Source organism: Oncorhynchus keta, chromosome 7 (assembly GCF_023373465.1).
Source record: "Oncorhynchus keta strain PuntledgeMale-10-30-2019 chromosome 7, Oket_V2, whole genome shotgun sequence".
NCBI classification, from domain to species: Eukaryota; Metazoa; Chordata; class Actinopteri; order Salmoniformes; family Salmonidae; genus Oncorhynchus; species Oncorhynchus keta.
This window is the reverse complement of record NC_068427.1, coordinates 14,298,886-14,316,372: the sequence shown is the minus strand read 5'-3', so window position 1 is coordinate 14,316,372 and position 17,487 is coordinate 14,298,886. Positions and strand designations below refer to the sequence as shown.

The following is a 17,487-nucleotide window of genomic DNA, read 5'->3' as shown; positions in this document are numbered from 1 at the left end:
GGCTAAAGTAGTAGCATGTTGATTTCTGAATGTGGGAATGTGCCACATTTCCGCTATACATCATATTGTAGGAATTGAAGGGACAACGTTTAAGCTGCATAGGCCTAGATTGAATTCAATTGCATCACCAAACACCAATATCCCATACTAAACAGCCATTCCATCCCTTCCCCCACCCATCATACCCCAAAAAAACGATTGTATATGAGACAAATGATCTAACTGTAACAAAATACCTTCACAACATCAAAGAGCTCTTATAAGAGCTTGAATTGACATTCATGTTAAGTAATAGAATGCAGTGATTATAAATGTAATTGTTTTATCTTCAGAACATAAACAATGCACGTAACACTAGGCTGCTATTTTTTGGGGGGAGCGAAATATTATGTACAAATATGCCAGTAACACACATAATCATCTCTGCCGTGGAAAGTGTCATCTACATAATCTGGCAGGGTGTAGAAACATGCAGCGGGAGATGTTCAATGCTCTGCCATCCCCAGCAGATGTTCCACAGACTCCACATTGCTATTATTCAGATTCGGGTTTAGAGAGCATTTTTATCACATGTCGAATAGAGAGTCAACTAGGAGGTGTGATTGGGAGAGATTCCCCGCAGGGCTATGAGAACGGCTGACTCCTGCAGAAAGAAAGATCCGTGTCTCAACCGCAACGGCAGGACCCACTGCCTGACCTTGATTGAGCTTGAATGAGCAGATTCAATGGGTTTCTCCAGGGTCACATGGGTTGGGTCCAGGCAGGAGGCACTTAGGCACTGTAGGATTCAGGTGGTCTGTGATTGGTATGGGGAGAGAAGTGGAGGGGGTTAAGAGACAGATCTCTCTTAATTCAGACATTGCCAAAATGGCAATTTCCCCCTAAATAAGATGAATGAGGCGGCTGGTTGAGTGACGGGCTGATTGAACAGGTTGAGTTGAGGCTGTAGGGAAATCGAGTTGCCTGGTCCCATCAATGCCTTGGTGGGGAGGGGCAGGTGTACAGGGATGGGGTGTTTGGGTTTCATGCCTGGCCATCTGGAAACTCATTGCGGTGGCTAGATGGGGTAGATGTTGTGGGTATGTTGCAGTCCCACATTATCCTAAGAGGGATACCATCTCCATTAGGGGCAATATCATCAAAGAGGACAACATTGGTGGCCGTTTGATTAATGTATTCGACATGTAATCAACTACTCATATAGAATTCCCAAATAATGATTATGGAAATGACATCTTAATGTAACAGCAGTTAACCAATGGGAACAGTATAACATTTCCAATGCTCTGTTCATGAGTAGCCTAATTGTACATATATCACAACAAATGCATTCGTTTTGGAAAGCAGGCAGAGGCTATTGCGATCTTTCAATATGGGAAGTATATTGCACTGTGAGATATTTTAGTGCTAGATTAGCCAGGCATGTAGCGCTTATAACATGTGAGGGATGACAAAGAATGTGACCCTCTCAAATGACGGCTATTGGTGGTGGCTCGTAACATATGGTATCAGGGAACAACAATACTGTTCCCCATTACAGTACTTGAAGCAGCAAGTCAGTGTTGCAATTATTTTGACCTGATTTTAAAGTAGACAGAAATCATTTTGTTACCTAACTAGCTTACCCTCTATTCGAAGACTCGAGGACATTGGATACCCCAGAGTTTATGGGAACCGAACACAAGAATGAATCGTCTACTTTTTGTTTCTCATCTCCTTATCATTCTAGCAGGTAAGCCATATTCTAAACATGTTGGCTGACTGATAAAATTAGTTTGCCATTTCTGTTCTTCTGTCGTTTATAACTTACATTTTCCAGGATATTTTAGGTGATAGTCTATCCTAAACAAAGAATTTGCATATTTTACAAATCGAGCCCATTAGTCATGAGATATCAACATAATTTGATAATTTCACATTGATTCTTGGTAATGCTTTATCCATTGGTTAACTATAACATTTCAAATGTTATATGAGGTATACTCTAGCTAAGCTAGTGCCTGTTGGAAATGTTGTCATTCTTTTGAAAGCCTCCAGCATTAGACTCTCTTGATTGACAGGGGTGTGTGCACTTCGTTTTTTAACCTCCATCTATTTGTGCTTGACTTAATGAGCCAGTTGATTCATATATCATATAACATTTCCAGACGATTGTACTGTTTTCAATGTCTCAAAACGCCATTCGTGCTTTGCTTCATACTATGTTCTTGCACATACTAGGCTTCGTTTCAAGGTCAAGCGGAAAATGAAATGAGATACCGCTCTGGCATGGGTCAAATATGTAACGGAAATAGCAGATGTCGAGTCTGAAACACTGTCTGTATTGACTGAGCTCTCATCTCTATCACCTCCAGCATCCCATGATGATAGTATACCACTGGTATTTAACAGTGTATGAAATAAGTAGTTAGTCAGGAAGGAAGGAAGGCAGGCAGGAAGGAAGGAAGGAAGGAAGGAAGGAAGGAAGGCAGGCAGGCAGGCAGGCAGGCAGGCAGGCAGGCAGGCAGGCAGGCAAGCAGGCAGGCAGGCAGGCAGGGAGGGAGGGAGGGAGGGAGGGAGGGAGGGAGGGAGGGAGGGAGGGAGGGAGGGAGGGAGGGAGGGAGGGAGGGAGGGAGGGAGGGAGGGAGGGAGGGAGGGAGGGAGGGAGGGAGTGTGAGTGAGTGAGTGAGTGAGTGAGTGAGTGAGTGAGTGAGTGAGTGAGTGAGTGAGTGAGTGAGTGAGTGGGGAGGGAGGGAGGGAGGGAGGGAGGGAGGGAGGGAGGGAGGGAGGGAGGGAGGGAGGGAGGGAGGGAGGGAGGGAGGGAGGGAGGGAGGGAGGGAGGGAGGGAGTACATTTAATACTGTATTTGCACGTACATTAACCCCTACTTATCAGTCTGCTGGTGCTGTAAACCCACAATCTCTCCATCTCTGCCATGTGAGCCACGCATCAAGCTGTCCCTGTGTTTCTTGTAGGCTCTGCCTGGAGCTCTGAGGATGAAACCCGTCTGGTGAAAACCCTGTTCACTGGCTACAACAAGGTGGTGCGTCCTGTCGCTCACTTCAAGGACCCAGTGGTGGTTACAGTTGGCCTGCAGCTCATTCAACTCATCAGTGTGGTAAGAAAAACGTCACACCATCCCATATCAACCTATATTTATCATGCAATTCACATCACTGCCAACACTATGTAGCTACCTGTAACTTCTGTCAGTCGAAGAGTCGGTTCTGTTTGGCTCACTTATTTTGACTATGGGAGCATTTGAGCCAGCATGGTTTTGTGCTGAGGTTGGAGTTTTAGTTGATGTTTTCTCAAGCTAACAAGGGATCAGTCACGTCAGGTGGCAAAAATGTTGAAATAGCTGAGGAGTTGAACAAGTTAGATGTTGCAGTTCTGTTATGGGAACAGTGGAGTGAGTTATTGCCACAAGTTCTAGTGGATAGCAGTCAGGAGAAGGAATATGTGTTGTAAATAGTGAGGCTGGAACAGGAAATGGCAGTTGACTGGAGGGCTGCATACAGGGGAGGACGTTTGTCTTGCCAGTCAGTCAAAAGGCAGTTGTCTCAGGGGGCGAAGTCTTTCAAGGAGGGTTTTGAGGTATACCCAGTTTGTGAAGCTAATCGGGTTCAGAAGGGTGCTGATGGCAAACCAGAGAGGGAGGATGATGATGTGTGTGGGGACGTAGAGGAAACATTATTTGCCAAAATAGACTGTGGCTCCCAGGAAATGGTTCTCCCTAGTGAGGAAGTTGATTATTGTGTCTCTAGCTGAGACCTTCTGGGTAGAGATATGTGATATAGTGTGCCCACTGCAATTTGAGGATGAAGTTAATTCAGGTGTCAATTTAGGACGATGTTCTAGATTGAGTTGATGGACAATGAACAACTAGATTGAGTTGATGGACAATGAACAACTAGGTTCTCCTTGTGGGCTGACTAATGATTTGGTTCCCAAAGTGATCTGTTAGATTCAGAGGTTGTCAGCGACTGTTTCCTTTAGCTGACGCATTCTTTCCCACAGTAGAGGAGGTTGTGTCACATCTGCTCCTGCAACGTCCTCTACTGCTCATCCTGTGTCTCCTCGACCTGCCGCCACTCCCCGGGTACTCTCTCCCTCTCCCTCTGTGTGTGTGTGTGTGTGTGTGTGTGTGTGTGTGTGTGTGTGTGTGTGTGTGTGTGTGTGTGTGTGTGTGTGTGTGTGTGTGTGTGTGTGTGTGTGTGTGTGTGTGTGTGTGTGTGTGTGTGTGTGTGTGTGTGTGTGTGTGTGTGTGTGTGTGTGTGTGTGTGTGTGTGTGTGTGATTGTATGGGTGGAGACAGGTGTGAGCCGATCCCCACCAGCTGCAACCAGCTCCATAATCAAGACCTCTAAAAATACTCAGCCCTGTGCCACTTCCATGCTGCAAGATCGTAATCTCTGCTCAGTCAGTCTATGTTTCGAGCCGTTTGTTACTAGTCAGATCCTGTTATCCTCTTTTCCTTGCCTGATGCTGTCTTCCTCTCCACTACAGTTCTGCCCGCTCTAACTCTGGTCCCTGTCTCCAGTCCTACGTCTCGTCATCCTGCTACTCTGTCCTGGATTCCCCACTCTACGACTCCCTTTGATTCCCCTCCGGACCCACTTACCCTGGCTCAACCCCTCTCGCTCCAGCCTCCGCACCTGGTTTCCAGCAACACGCCCGAACTTCCCCTGACCTGCACTCCATCTTCCCCAAGTGAAGTCAATAAATACCTTGGTTACTTTGTCCCAGTCTCCTCGTCTGAGTCTGCTCTTGGGTTCCACTCTGCTTAACAGTACGAGCTGGCCAAAGAGATAAACCCAGCAGACTCTGCCACTCTCCACCAAACCCTCATCGGCCAAGGCGCCCTGCTCGAGCAACATGACCAAGCCCTGAAGACCCTTCTGGCGCACGTCTATGAGTTTTCACAGAGCCTGTCTGACCTACAGGGCTGACCCTTGTTCCGACTCCTGAGCGTTAATATGGCAACCTCAGAGCTTGCAGAGCCCTTTTGGCACAATGTTCACTATTATTTGAGCAACAGCCCTACTCTTATGCTCGCGAACGGGCCAAGATTTCCTTTCTGATTGGCTGCCACAGTGGAGCAGCGCTTTCCTGGGCCACGGAAATGTGGGAGAGACAGTCCCCCATCTGATTCTCCTGCTCCAGATTCACGGAGGAGATTCAAAAATTCTTCGACCACCCGGTCTGTGTTAAGGATGCTGCTAAACGACTCCTGTCCCTCCGTCAAGGCCCCCATAGTGTTGCTGAGATGTCATGTCAGTTTCACACCCTCGTCGCTGAGAGTGGCTGGAATGAGGAGGCCCTTCAGGGAGCATTCCGGAATGCGATCACTGAGACCCTCAAGGATGAGTTGGTGTCCAAGGATGAGCCTGATGGACTTGATGAACTCATCTCTCTCGCTATCCGCATCTACAACCGTCTCCCTCTCCCTCTCCCTCTCGCTTTCGCTCTCGCTCTCCGTCTCCGTCTCCATCTCCGTCTCTGTGTGTGTGTGTGTGTGTGTGTGTGTGTGTGTGTGTGTGGGTAGAGACAGGTGTGCTGGAGTCAGAGCAGATCCCCACCAGCTGCAACCTGTTCCATAATCAAGACCTCTATAAATACTCAGCCCTGCCACTTACACGCTGCCAGTTCGTAATCTCTGCTCAGTCAGTCTACGTTTCGAGCCATTTGTTACTAGTCAGATCCTGTTGTGCCTGTTTTCCTTGCCTGATGCTGCTTTCCTCACCGCTACAGTTCTGCTCCCTCTGACTCTGGTCCCTGTCTCCAGTCCCACGTCTCCTCATCCTGCTACTCTGTCCTGGATCCCCACACTACTACTCCCTTGAATTCCCCTTCGGACCTGCTTACCAAATCAAATCATCAAATCAAATGTATTTATATAGCCCTTCGTACATCAGCTGATATCTCAAAGTGCTGTACAGAAACTCAGCCTAAAACCCCAAACAGCAAGCAATGCAGGTGTAGAAGCACGGTGGCTAGGAAAAACTCCCTAGAAAGGAAGAAACCTAGAGAGGAACCAGGCTATGTGGGGTGGCCAGTCCTCTTCTGGCTGTGCCGGGTGGAGATTATAACAGAACATGGCCAAGATGTTAAAATGTTCATAAATGACCAGCATGGTCCAATAATAATAAGGCAGAACAGTTGAAACTGGAGCAGCAGCACGGCCAGGTGGACTGGGGACAGCAAGGAGTCATCATGTCAGGTAGTCCTGAGGCATGGTCCTAGGGCTCAGGTCCTCCGAGAGAAAGAAAGAAAGAAAGGGAGAAAGAGAGAATTAGAGAGAGCACACTTAAATTCACATATAACAAACTGACCCTAGCCCCCCGACACTTAAACTACTGCAGCATAAATACTGGAGGCTGAGACAGGAGGGGTCAGGAGACACTGTGGCCCCATCCGAGGACACCCCGGACAGGGCCAAACAGGAAGGATATAACCCCACACACTTTGCCAAAGCACAGCCCCCACACCACTAGAGGGATATCTTCAACCACCAACTTACCATCCTGAGACAAGGCCGAGTATAGCCCACAAAGACCTCCGCCACGGCCCAACCCAAGGGGGGTGCGCCAACCCAGACAGGAAGATCACATCAGTGACTCAGTATGAAAGAGCCCCAGTAAGCCAGTGACTCAGCCCCTGTAATAGGGTTAAGGCAGAGAATCCCAGTGGAAAGAGGGTAACTGGCCAGGCAGAGACAGCAAGGGCGGTAATGTTGCTCCAGAGCCTTTCCGTTCACCTTCCCACTCCTGGGCCAGACTACACTCAATCATATAACCACTGAAGAGATGAGTCTTCAGTAAAGACTTAAAGGTTGAGACCGAGTTTGCGTCTCTTACATGGGTAGGCAGACCGTTCCATAAAAATGGAGCACTATAGGAGAAAGCCCTGCCTCCAGCTGTTTGCTTAGAAATTCTAGGGACAATTAGGAGGCCTGCGTCTTGTGACCGTAGCGTACGTGTAGGTATGTACGGCAGGACCAAATCAGAGAGATAGGTAGGAGCAAGCCCATGTAATGCTTTGTAGGTTAGCAGTAAAACCTTGAAATCGGCCTTTACCTTGACAGGAAGCCAGTGTAGGGAGGCTAGCACTAGAGTCATATGATCAAATTTTTTGGTTCTAGTCAGGATTTTAGCAGCCGTATTTAGCACTAACTGAAAGTTTATTTAGTGCTTTATCCGGGTAGCCGGAAAGTAGAGCATTGCAGTAGTCTAACCTAGAAGTGACAGAAGCATGGATTAATTTTTCTGCATCATTTTTGGACAGAAAGTTTCTGATTTTTGCAATGTTACATAGATGGAAAAAAGCTGTCCTTGATATGGTCTTGAAATGGTCTTACCCTGTCTCAACCCGTCTCACCTCAGCCTCCACACCTGGTTTCCAGCAACCCGCCCGAGCTTCCCCTGACCTGCACTATATCTTCCCCCTGTGTTTCAATAAATACCTTGGTTACTTCATCCCAGTCTCCTCGTCTGAGTCTGCTCTTGGGTTACCCTGTTCCACTCTGCATAACAGGTTGTGGTCCCTCTGCCGGTTGACCATGAGGTTGTTTGTCAGGGGTCGATGTTACTGACACTTTTTTTTACTACGCTGTGGGAGAGAGGAGATTCTTCCCGTTCATTTAGTGAGGATCTGGTCTGAGTTTTGCAGGGTGATACGGCTGTGTCTTGTAATGAGAATCAGGAGCTTGAAGAAGTGAGTTTTGTGGAAAAGCTAGATCCACCGTTTTTGTCACTTCCTGTTGAAGAGCGGTTGAAAGTTCCTACAGCATGTAGGCCTAGTGTCTCCAGGTTAAGTTGGAGGAAAGTGGGGAGGCTAACGGTTCCCCTTCAGTTCCCCTCCAGCACGGGAGCAAAGAGACATTGGGGAACGTAAATGGTGTTCCTAGTGAGTTTGCTGAATTTATGGTCAACGATCACTTGTCCCTGGTGGTGGGTGCTCTAAGTCTCATATCAGATGGAGCTTGGTGCTTGTGATCATGGGCCTAGGGAATGGAATTGGTCTCTCCGTTTAGAACTATAGAGGTTACAGGTTGTCCCTTGGTTTGGTTAAGTCAGACTTTTGGCAGGAAGAAATTAGCTGAGTGCAGACCAGTGAATTTGATGGTTTTGGTTGGTCTGGTTTTCTAGAATGGCGTTATCTCAGAGGTGAGGTTTTCTGGAGCCAAGTTTCATAGTTTTGCAGCTCTGGTGTTTATGGTGTATATAGTTTGGTCTCTTCAGTTAAATAAGTTTTATGGAAAGAGGGTGGGAAAGTATAGAAGTTTAGGACAATTTAGGAAAATATATACAGGTGATTGTTTTTTTCTTTACATTTCTTGATGGGGGAGGTGTTATGCAGTAGGTAGTTTAGTGCTAACACACAGTTAGGCACACTCTACCAGGATTCACTTTATTTTGTCACCATCTGAACAAATGATAATCTGCTTGGATTGTCTGACCAAGATGTCAAGACGGAGAGGTCTCCTGTGTATATACATTGCATATGCTGATTTCTCACTTAGATGCACATCTTAAATCAGGTTACACACTAGTTAACTAGGCCTAAGACCCCTAGACTTAGCGAGTGCAACAATATCCGTAGGCCAATTATTGGTTTTGTAACAGTAGAAACTAAAATCAATTCCCTTTCTCTACAGGATGAGGTCAACCAGATTGTCAACAGCAATGTTCGACTGAAACAGGTTTGTTACTGCCGTTTCCTGTATCTACATTGCAATATACAGTAAATATGAGATCAAAATGTTTTCTTTCTGGCTATTTTGTAAGAGTAATTACAAGGAAAATCTAAGTATGGGTAATTATCATAAATTTCACCATAATTCTGAAGAGAGTGTAAAATCCTTATAAGCCGATGAATAATGTTCATTTTCACTAAACTCTAATGGAACATTCTCTGAAACAATCCCTATTGAAATAATCCCTCTCCGAATCAGACTTCAAGTCAAATAATCTACCTGATATTTTCCATTCATGCTCTTTGTACTTTGTACCGTCATTTTCCAGCAATGGAAGGATGTGAACTTGCAATGGAATCCTGAGGATTATGGCGGAATCAAAAAGATAAGAGTGCCCTCCACTGACATTTGGCGTCCTGACCTCGTTCTCTATAACAAGTAAGAATCAGGCCATATTTGCATCAAATGTCTTTCTTTTTACCATTCTCTCACTGATACTTTCCTTGATAAAATTGGCCACCAGACAGACCGACTGTGTGTGACTATGTTTTCAAACCACATTACTTCTCCCTCTCTTTTCCCTCTGTGCAGAGTGGGTGAGAGCTCAGGTTGCAGCAGGCTAAATCTGGCTTCTATATCACAGGTTCCACCCACACCATATGCTGCGTCTGACACACTGCTGTTTCTCCCTGACAACCAGCTCCTATGCCACAGCAACCTGTACCAGTCTCAGCTCTGGTTGGTTGGCCTGCGATGGCAGGGCCATGCCAAGCCCCAGGCAGTGATGCCCCTCTGCGTTAACATTATTTCCTGCGTTGATGCCCGTGTTTGTGTGTGCCCACAGTGCTGACGGTGACTTTGCCATCGTTCACGAGACCAAAGTGCTGCTGGAACACACTGGCATGATCACGTGGAACCCCCCTGCCATCTTCAAGAGCTACTGTGAGATCATCGTGCTGCACTTCCCCTTCGACCTGCAGAACTGCAGCATGAAGCTGGGCACCTGGACCTACGATGGCAACTTGGTTGTCGTCAATCCCGTAACAATCATCAACATTTTGACATTTTTCCCCGATTGATCCCCTGTGTAACTCCTGTGTTACACATACACATACAGTCCATTACTGATTTAACACATGATTCTAAAAGCATGACATAATTACCACCAGTCCTGGGGAAATACCAATTAGGTTGATCCCTTCCTGGTCTGTTGCGTCTTCGCAACATCTTTTTATTTACCCGTCTCCACCAGGACAGCGACCGCCCTGACCTGAGTAACTTCATGGAGAGTGGAGAGTGGGTGATGAAGGACTACCGCAGCTGGAAACACTGGGTGTACTATGCCTGCTGCCCAGACACGCCCTACTTGGACATCACCTACCACTTCCTGATGCTGCGGCTCCCCCTCTACTTCATCGTCAACGTCATCATCCCCTGCATGCTCTTCTCATTCCTCACTGGCCTCGTCTTCTATCTGCCCACTGACTCTGGTTGGTGGAGCGTCCCGTCAATCATTTCAGTTCTAAATCCCTTCTATTTTCTGAAGATTAGCGGAAATATATTTTGTCTCCCAATTTCCGCATCATAGCTGCAACGTTGACAGCTCACGTAGTGGTTGTGTAGAACTGTACCTGCATTGGCTGGTACCGACAACAACACGCTTGTCCTTCTACAGATGTAGGATCTTAATTTGGCCACTCTTTTGTTACTGAGAATTCTCCTGCGCCGCAGGAAATTCAGATGACCCTCGTGGTTTACATAAATTCACTGAAAACCTAGACTAACAGGCTGTTATATTAACAGTACTGCACTTATCATGTAGCCTTCTTTTGTTTGGCTATTAGCCTAACCACCAATCAAGCAGTGTTATAAACTAAACATTCAAATCCCGTTGTGCAGGATTATTTTTCTACGACAATACTGGTCAAATTAAGATCCTACACCTGTATCTGTCTCTGGGCCTCGGTAGTTACTAGTAGCTACATTAGCTGTACCAGTGCTGTGTCTCAGCTAGCGTTTAGTCCTGTTGCCAGTGTGGAGGCCTACCTCATTACCCAGAGACCCTGTGTGCTGCCATGTCTGCGAACAGACCTTTCCTTTAATGTATAATGCATCACTGGCTGCCTTGCTCTGATGTGGCTGCTGCTACAGTATGGTGCTATGGAGGAGCTGTGATGCCAAATGGAAGCCTTTTAGATTCACGGATTTGACTGAACAGCAACACAAAGTTGACAAACAACACATAGTTCACATTCTAGAATCTGTGTGAATGAGGTCTGGGTGTGAATGTGCTCAACTGAAAAGAACACACACTTGGAATTCTATTGTCTGTGTGCCTGTGTGTATGTTTGCGTACGTGAGGTTGTTTGTGTATAGGCCTATGTGTATGGAAGGCTAAACGGGACAAAATAAATCACAAATTCCTTTGTGCTATCTTGCTTTTTTGCTGTGGTAGGGCAATATTGTTCAAGCACCAATTCACAGAGACTCAGCTTTGAGTTCTTTTTATAAGCAGAATTCCTGCCCAAGTTTCAAGTTTTAATGTCAAAAGTACAGTGAAATGCCTTTCTTGACAGCTCTAAACCCAACAATGCAGTAATCAGTATCAATGTAGCACTAAAAATAACATAACGCAGAACAAAAACACATAATAAGAATACCAAGAGAAAGTAATAAGCTATGTACAGGGTCAGTTCCAATAGCGTATTTACAATGTGCCGGGGTACTGGAGTGAGAGAGGTAGATATGTATAGGGGTAAGGTGACTAGGCAGCATGATCTTTCAGCCATCCGGGCTGAAAGGGAGGTCGGAGGAGCTCAATTGGATCAGAGGCTACTCCTCCCTGTGGTCAGAATGAGTTGGTGCCCTAAAGGGTGTGATGGCACTGACTATCCAGAGGAACAATGTCACTGCTACCCTCTAACATTATGACCCCCCCATGTCTCTGTGAGTCAGTGTTGCTTCATCACTGTGAATTATGGCACTGTGTCTCTCTCGCTATTAGTCTCTTTCTCTCTGATCAATTATCACAATGATCACTTCAAACCCTCTTGTAATTAATTAATAGTTGGGGACCAACCAGAGTGGGGATTAGGCGAAGGCAAGACTTGAGACCAAATTACCATCAAACCAGCTCACTTTGACAAGAAAGCGATTGAATTGGTTTAATTCAGTTGTTAAGGGTTTCACAGCTGAGTTGAGCTGGGGCATTGGTGTAACTGTAATATTTGTTTAAGCCCAGTTATTAACTTCTCTCACAGTGTTTAACGTTGAATCCATTGTTCTGAATCTCAGTGGCCTCCCTACGAGCACATGTTCAGTCTCTGTCATAATATATGCCATTTAGCAGACGCTTTTATCCAAAGCGACTTACAGTCATGTGTGCATACATTCTACGTATGGGTGGTCCCGGGAATCGAACCCACTACCCTGGCGTTACAAGCGCCATGCTCTACCAACTGTGCCACAGAAGGCCGTGGTCATGAGCCTCGTTTTTCCACTGAACTGCTCCAATCCGCCTGTGCGCCGTATGACTGACAGATTATGAAATGCATGACACGTGATAATGGCAGATCATTTGCATGATTGCAAACTTCAATTGCGCCTTTCTCCATAGATGAATTCTGCAGTATGCGTCTGCTTTTGTTGACCTGGTTGTTGTGACCACGTGTGTCCTCAGGTGAGAAGATGACTCTGAGTATCTCTGTCCTGCTGTCTCTGACTGTGTTTCTGCTGGTCATCGTTGAGCTCATCCCCTCCACCTCCAGTGCTGTGCCGCTCATCGGGAAGTACATGCTCTTCACCATGGTCTTCGTCATTGCCTCCATTATCATCACTGTCATCGTCATCAACACCCACCACCGCTCCCCCAGCACTCACACCATGTCCCCCTGGGTTCGCAAGGTGAGCAAAGCTGGCACATTTCTACCAGTGATTTTACTTATTTTTATCTAAAAATAATGTAGTTAAGAGCTTTTTATAGAATAGTGCTTTACTTACAGGGCTCCCAAGTGGTGCAGCGGTCTAAGGCACTGCATCTCAGAGCCTGCGGCGTCACTACAGTCCCTGGTTTGAATCCAGGCTGTATCACATCCAGTTGTGATTGGGAGTCCCATAGGGCAGCGCACAATTGTCCCAGCGTTGTCCGGGTTTGGCCAGGGTAGGCCGTCATTGTAAATAAGAATTTGTTCTTAACTGACCTGCCTAGTTAAATAAAGGTTAAAATAAAAACATATTTGGACTGTAAATGACATGGCATAGGATGACTTGTGCACTCTGGTTTGTGAATGTTATGAGTGTGTGACAGTTTAGAAATGTATGTATTTTGTATATGTTTTAACAAATTGTTCATGAAACAACATGACAGATCGTGTGGTATAATATAATAATAATATAATATAATAATATCAGTGGTGAACAGCTCATAATAATGTCCAGAACGGAGCACATGGAATGGCATCAAACACCTGGAAACCATGGAAACAATGTGTTTAGTGTATTTGATACCATTCCACTGATTCCACTCCAGTCATTACCACGAGCCCATTCTCCCCAATTAAGGTGCCACCAACCTCCTGTGAGTGATAGTAGAGGTCTCAACATTATTTTTGCCCTGTTAATAAGTGTTGCCCAGTACTGCCATCTAGTGACAGAAAATAGACGATTGCACTTGTTGACTGTATTACTGCTTTTTAAGCCTACTTTTGTGATTCAGGAGCTAGAAAGTATCTGAATTAATATGTTCATCAATTAGCCTTTTATCTCATTGTATGCATTTTACCAGTCTATTTATTATTGTCTGTTATTTCACAAAGTTGTAAAAGCTGCTGCTCTCTGTTATCATCTATGCACAGTCACTTTAATAACTAACCAGTGCCCCTGCACATTGAGTCTGTACCGGTACCCCCCTGTATATAGTCTCGCTATTGTTATTTTACTGCTGCTCTTTAATTACTTGTTACTTTTATTTATTATTCTTATCTGTCGTTTTTTTAAACTGCATTGTTGGTTAGGGGCTCGTAAGTAAGCATTTCACGGCGCATGCGACTAATAACATTTGATTAATTCATTCCTTTCACATTCTTTGCTTCCTAGATTTTCATTGACACCATTCCCAACCTCATGTTCTTCTCAACAATGAAGCGTCCTGCAAAGGAGAGACAGGATAAAAACATCTACGGTGCTGACTTCGACATCTCAGACATCTCAGGCAAGCCCACCCCTACTGCAGTCACCTACCAGTCCCCCATGACCAAGAACCCCGACGTACGCAGTGCTATCGAGGGGGTGAAATACATCGCTGAGACCATGAAGTCTGATGAGGAGTCCAACAGTGTAAGACTATGGAATTCATTGCCGTCCTTCCTACAGTTTGTTTCCTTTATTAAAGATCTCCGTTGGCGTGTTTCTTATTGCTCTCCTCTTTTCCCAGGCCGCTGAAGAGTGGAAGTTTGTAGCCATGGTGCTGGATCACATTCTGCTGTGTGTGTTCATGGCGGTGTGTATCATTGGCACCCTAGGAGTGTTCGCGGGCCGTCTCATTGAGCTGAGCATGACACCGTAGCGGTCTGCAGAGTGTCCTGAGTAGGTCCAGATGTTTTTTTATTGACCTTATGACCTGACCAGGTAACACTCTGGGCCCTAGTGACTCTTGGCCCTATGACCTTAAAGTCACATGTTGCTTTATGAGGACTGTGCTTTTGACCCTCATACATTCATTATTATTGGGTGGTTTGAATTACTTCAGATCGCTGGGTGCATGCATGTTTATCTACATTTTCACTCGTGTATTATAGAACACTTGATCAATATTGACCGTTCTAATCAAGTTTTTGTCATCAAAATATTTGTTGTCTTTACTCAACATGTTTTGTTATATATTTTCATTCATCTTTAATACAGTATTTAAGTAAAATTGATAGGCCTATTGGACAATGGTTGTCTATTTTCTGTGTCTTTTTTTGTCTTTATTTAACCAGGTAGGCCAGTTGAGAACAAGTTCTCGTTTACAACTGCGACCTGGCCAAGATAAATCAAAGCAGTGTGACACAAACAACACAGAGCTACACATGGAACAAACAAACGTACAGTCAACTACACAATAGAAAAAAATCTATATACAGTGTGTGCAAATTAAGTAAGATTAGGGAGGTAAGGCAATAAATAGGCCGTAGTGGCAAAGTAACTACAATTTATCAATTAAACACTGTGGTAGATGTGCAGAAGATGAATGTGCAAGTAGAGTTACTGGGGTGCAAAAGAGAAAAAAAAATACAATAAATAACAATACGGTGATGAGGTAGTTGGATGGGCTATTTACAGATGGGCTGTGTACAGGTGCAGTGATCTGTGAGCTGCTCTGACAACTGATGCTTAAAGTTAGTGAGGGAGATATGAGTCTCCAGCTTCAGTGATTTTGGCAATTCGTTCCAGTCATTGTCAGCAGAGAGCATACAGGTCGTAGTGGTAGGTAGTATATGGGGCTTTGGTGACAAAACGGATGGCACTGTGATAGACTGCATCAAATTTGCTGAGTAGAGTGTTGGAGGCTATTTTATAAATGACATCGCTGAAGTCAAGGATTGGTAGGATGGTCAGATTTACAAGGGTATATTTAGCAGCATGAGTGAAGAAGGCTTTGTTGCGAAATAGGAAGCCGATTCTAGATTGGAGATGCTTAATGTGAGTCTGGAAGGAGAGTTTACAGTCTAACCAGACACCTAGGTATTTGTAATTGTCCACATATTGGTGAATGCACAAATTTGTAAGTCGCTCTGGATAAGAGCGTCTGCTAAATGACTTAAATGTAAATATTCTAAGTCAGAACCATCCAGAGTAGTGATGCTGTACGGGTGGGCAGGTGCGGGCAGCAATCGGTTGAAGAGCATGAATTTAGTTTTACTTGCATTTAAGAGCAGTTGGAGGCCACGGAAGGAGAGTTGTATGGCATTGAAGCTCATCTGGAGGCTAGTTAACACAGTGTCCAAAGAATGGCCAGAAGTATACGGAATGGTGTCATCTGTGTAGATGTGGATCAGAGAGTCACCAGCAGCAAGAGCGACATCGTTGATATATACAGAGAAAAGAATCATCCAGAGAATTGAACCCTGTGACACCCCCATAGAGACTTCCAGAGGTCCGGACAACAGGCCCTCCGATTTGACACACTGAACTCTGTCTGATAAGTAGTTGGTGAACCAGGCGAGGAAGTAATTTGAGAAACCAAGGCTGTTGAGTCTGCCGATAAGAAAGTGGTGATTGACAGAGTTGAAAGCCTTGGCCAGGTCGATGAATACGGCTGCACAGTATTGTCTTTTATCGATGGCGGTTATGATATTGTTTTGTTTGGACCTTGAGCATGGCTGAGGTGCACCCATGACCAGCTCGGAAACCAGATTGCATAGCGGAGAAGGTACGGTGGGATTCGAAATGGTCGGTAGTCTGTTTGTTAACTTGACTTTCAAAGACCTTAGAAAGGGCAGGGTAGGATAGATATAGGTCTGTAACAGTTTGGGTCTAGAGTGTCTCCCCCTTTGATGAGGGGGATGACCGCGGCTGCTTTACAATCTTTGGGGATCTCAAATTATACGAAAGAGAGGTTGAACAGGCTAGTAATAGGGGTTGCAACAATTGCGGTGGATCATTTTAGAAAGAGAGGGTCCAGATTGTCTAGCCCAGCTGATTTTTTAGAGGCATGCTTATTCCTGGTTATTATTGCTTATTCCTGTTCCTGGTTCTAAATTTCTGAACGGGGCATGCTTATTTAAGATGGTGAGGAAAGCACGTTTAAAGAATAACCAGGCATCCTCTACTGACGGAATGAGTTCAATATCCTTCCAGGATACCCGGGCCAGGTCGATAGAAAGGCCTGCTCGTTGAAGTGTTTTAGGGAGTGTTTGACAGTCTACTAGCTAATAAGGATGTTGTGCAATCAAAGCAAATCATATTTGAACCCGTGAGATAATAATCAATGCCATAAATGGCAACATTTACTAAAAAGTACTGCATGTGAAACTTTGTGGAACGTTGAGGTCCTGAACACTACAATAGACTGAATTTTGACCATGTGAGAGGCCCATGTGCAACATACCTATAGAGATAGATAGATAGAAGACTCTAGTACCCAAAGGCCGTTTTAGCATGGGCAATCCCATTGAGGACTTTCACCACTTTAAAGTAGTCAACTGACACTTCATATGGGTTAAGGAAGGATCACATAATTCCATCCAGGTCCCCGAGGGATCATCCAATGCAATCTAGGTGGCAGTGTGCACCCTTCCAGTTTGTTTGCCAACTCAAAGAAGTAGTTGAAGAAGAAAATGGACTACTTCAAAATCAGAGGCGTCTGTTGGGAGGAGCTATATTGGCTCATTGCAATAGCTGGAATGGAACAAATGGAACTGATCAAGCATATGGTTTCAATTTATTTGATGTGTTTGATACCATTCCATTGAGGAAACTTTTTTTTAAAGATGCTATATAAAATTGACTGACTTGCCTAGTTAAATAAAGGTTAAATAATATACATAAAAATTAAAAAATATATATTCCAGCCAATAAAATGAGCCCATTCTCCTATAGCTCCTACACCATTCTTCTCTGTTCAAAATGGAGATGTTCTCAGTGTCGCTGCTCGTGCTCTAATAGACGTCTTAATAGGACAGATACAATGATGCGATGTCTATCTAAGTCTATGAACATTCCTGCAATCTATTTTTTCTATCGTTCACTAACTCGTACAGTAGGTGGCAGCAACACACTTTATAGGTTGCAGTCTGCCAATAAACCTCGAAGAAGAAGAAGAATATTTGC

General features: G+C 45.0%; 1 protein-coding gene across 1 annotated transcript; it reads left to right on the top strand.

Annotated features, from left to right (window-relative positions):
• Window positions 1–1,455: 1,455 nt before the first annotated feature.
• LOC118385805 (acetylcholine receptor subunit alpha) lies at window positions 1,456–14,604 on the top strand. Its single transcript, XM_035772974.2, has 9 exons — window positions 1,456–1,732; window positions 2,955–3,097; window positions 8,638–8,682; window positions 9,005–9,114; window positions 9,521–9,716; window positions 9,929–10,166; window positions 12,356–12,579; window positions 13,771–14,010; window positions 14,108–14,604. The coding sequence occupies exons 1-9, from the start codon at window positions 1,687–1,689 to the stop codon at window positions 14,237–14,239; spliced, it is 1,374 nt and encodes a 457-aa protein (XP_035628867.2). The 5' UTR covers window positions 1,456–1,686; the 3' UTR covers window positions 14,240–14,604.
• The last annotated feature ends 2,883 nt before the right edge of the window (window positions 14,605–17,487 follow it).

Excerpts from the sequence above, each read along its gene's own strand:
- LOC118385805 (XM_035772974.2), top strand. The coding sequence starts at position 1,687 with ATGAATCGTCTACTTTTTGTTTCTCATCTCCTTATCATTCTAGCAG. Across the intron at positions 1,733-2,954 it reads TCTCCTTATCATTCTAGCAG|GCTCTGCCTGGAGCTCTGAG; the intron begins GTAAGCCATATT and ends TGTTTCTTGTAG. Across the intron at positions 9,115-9,520 it reads GACCTCGTTCTCTATAACAA|TGCTGACGGTGACTTTGCCA; the intron begins GTAAGAATCAGG and ends GTGTGCCCACAG.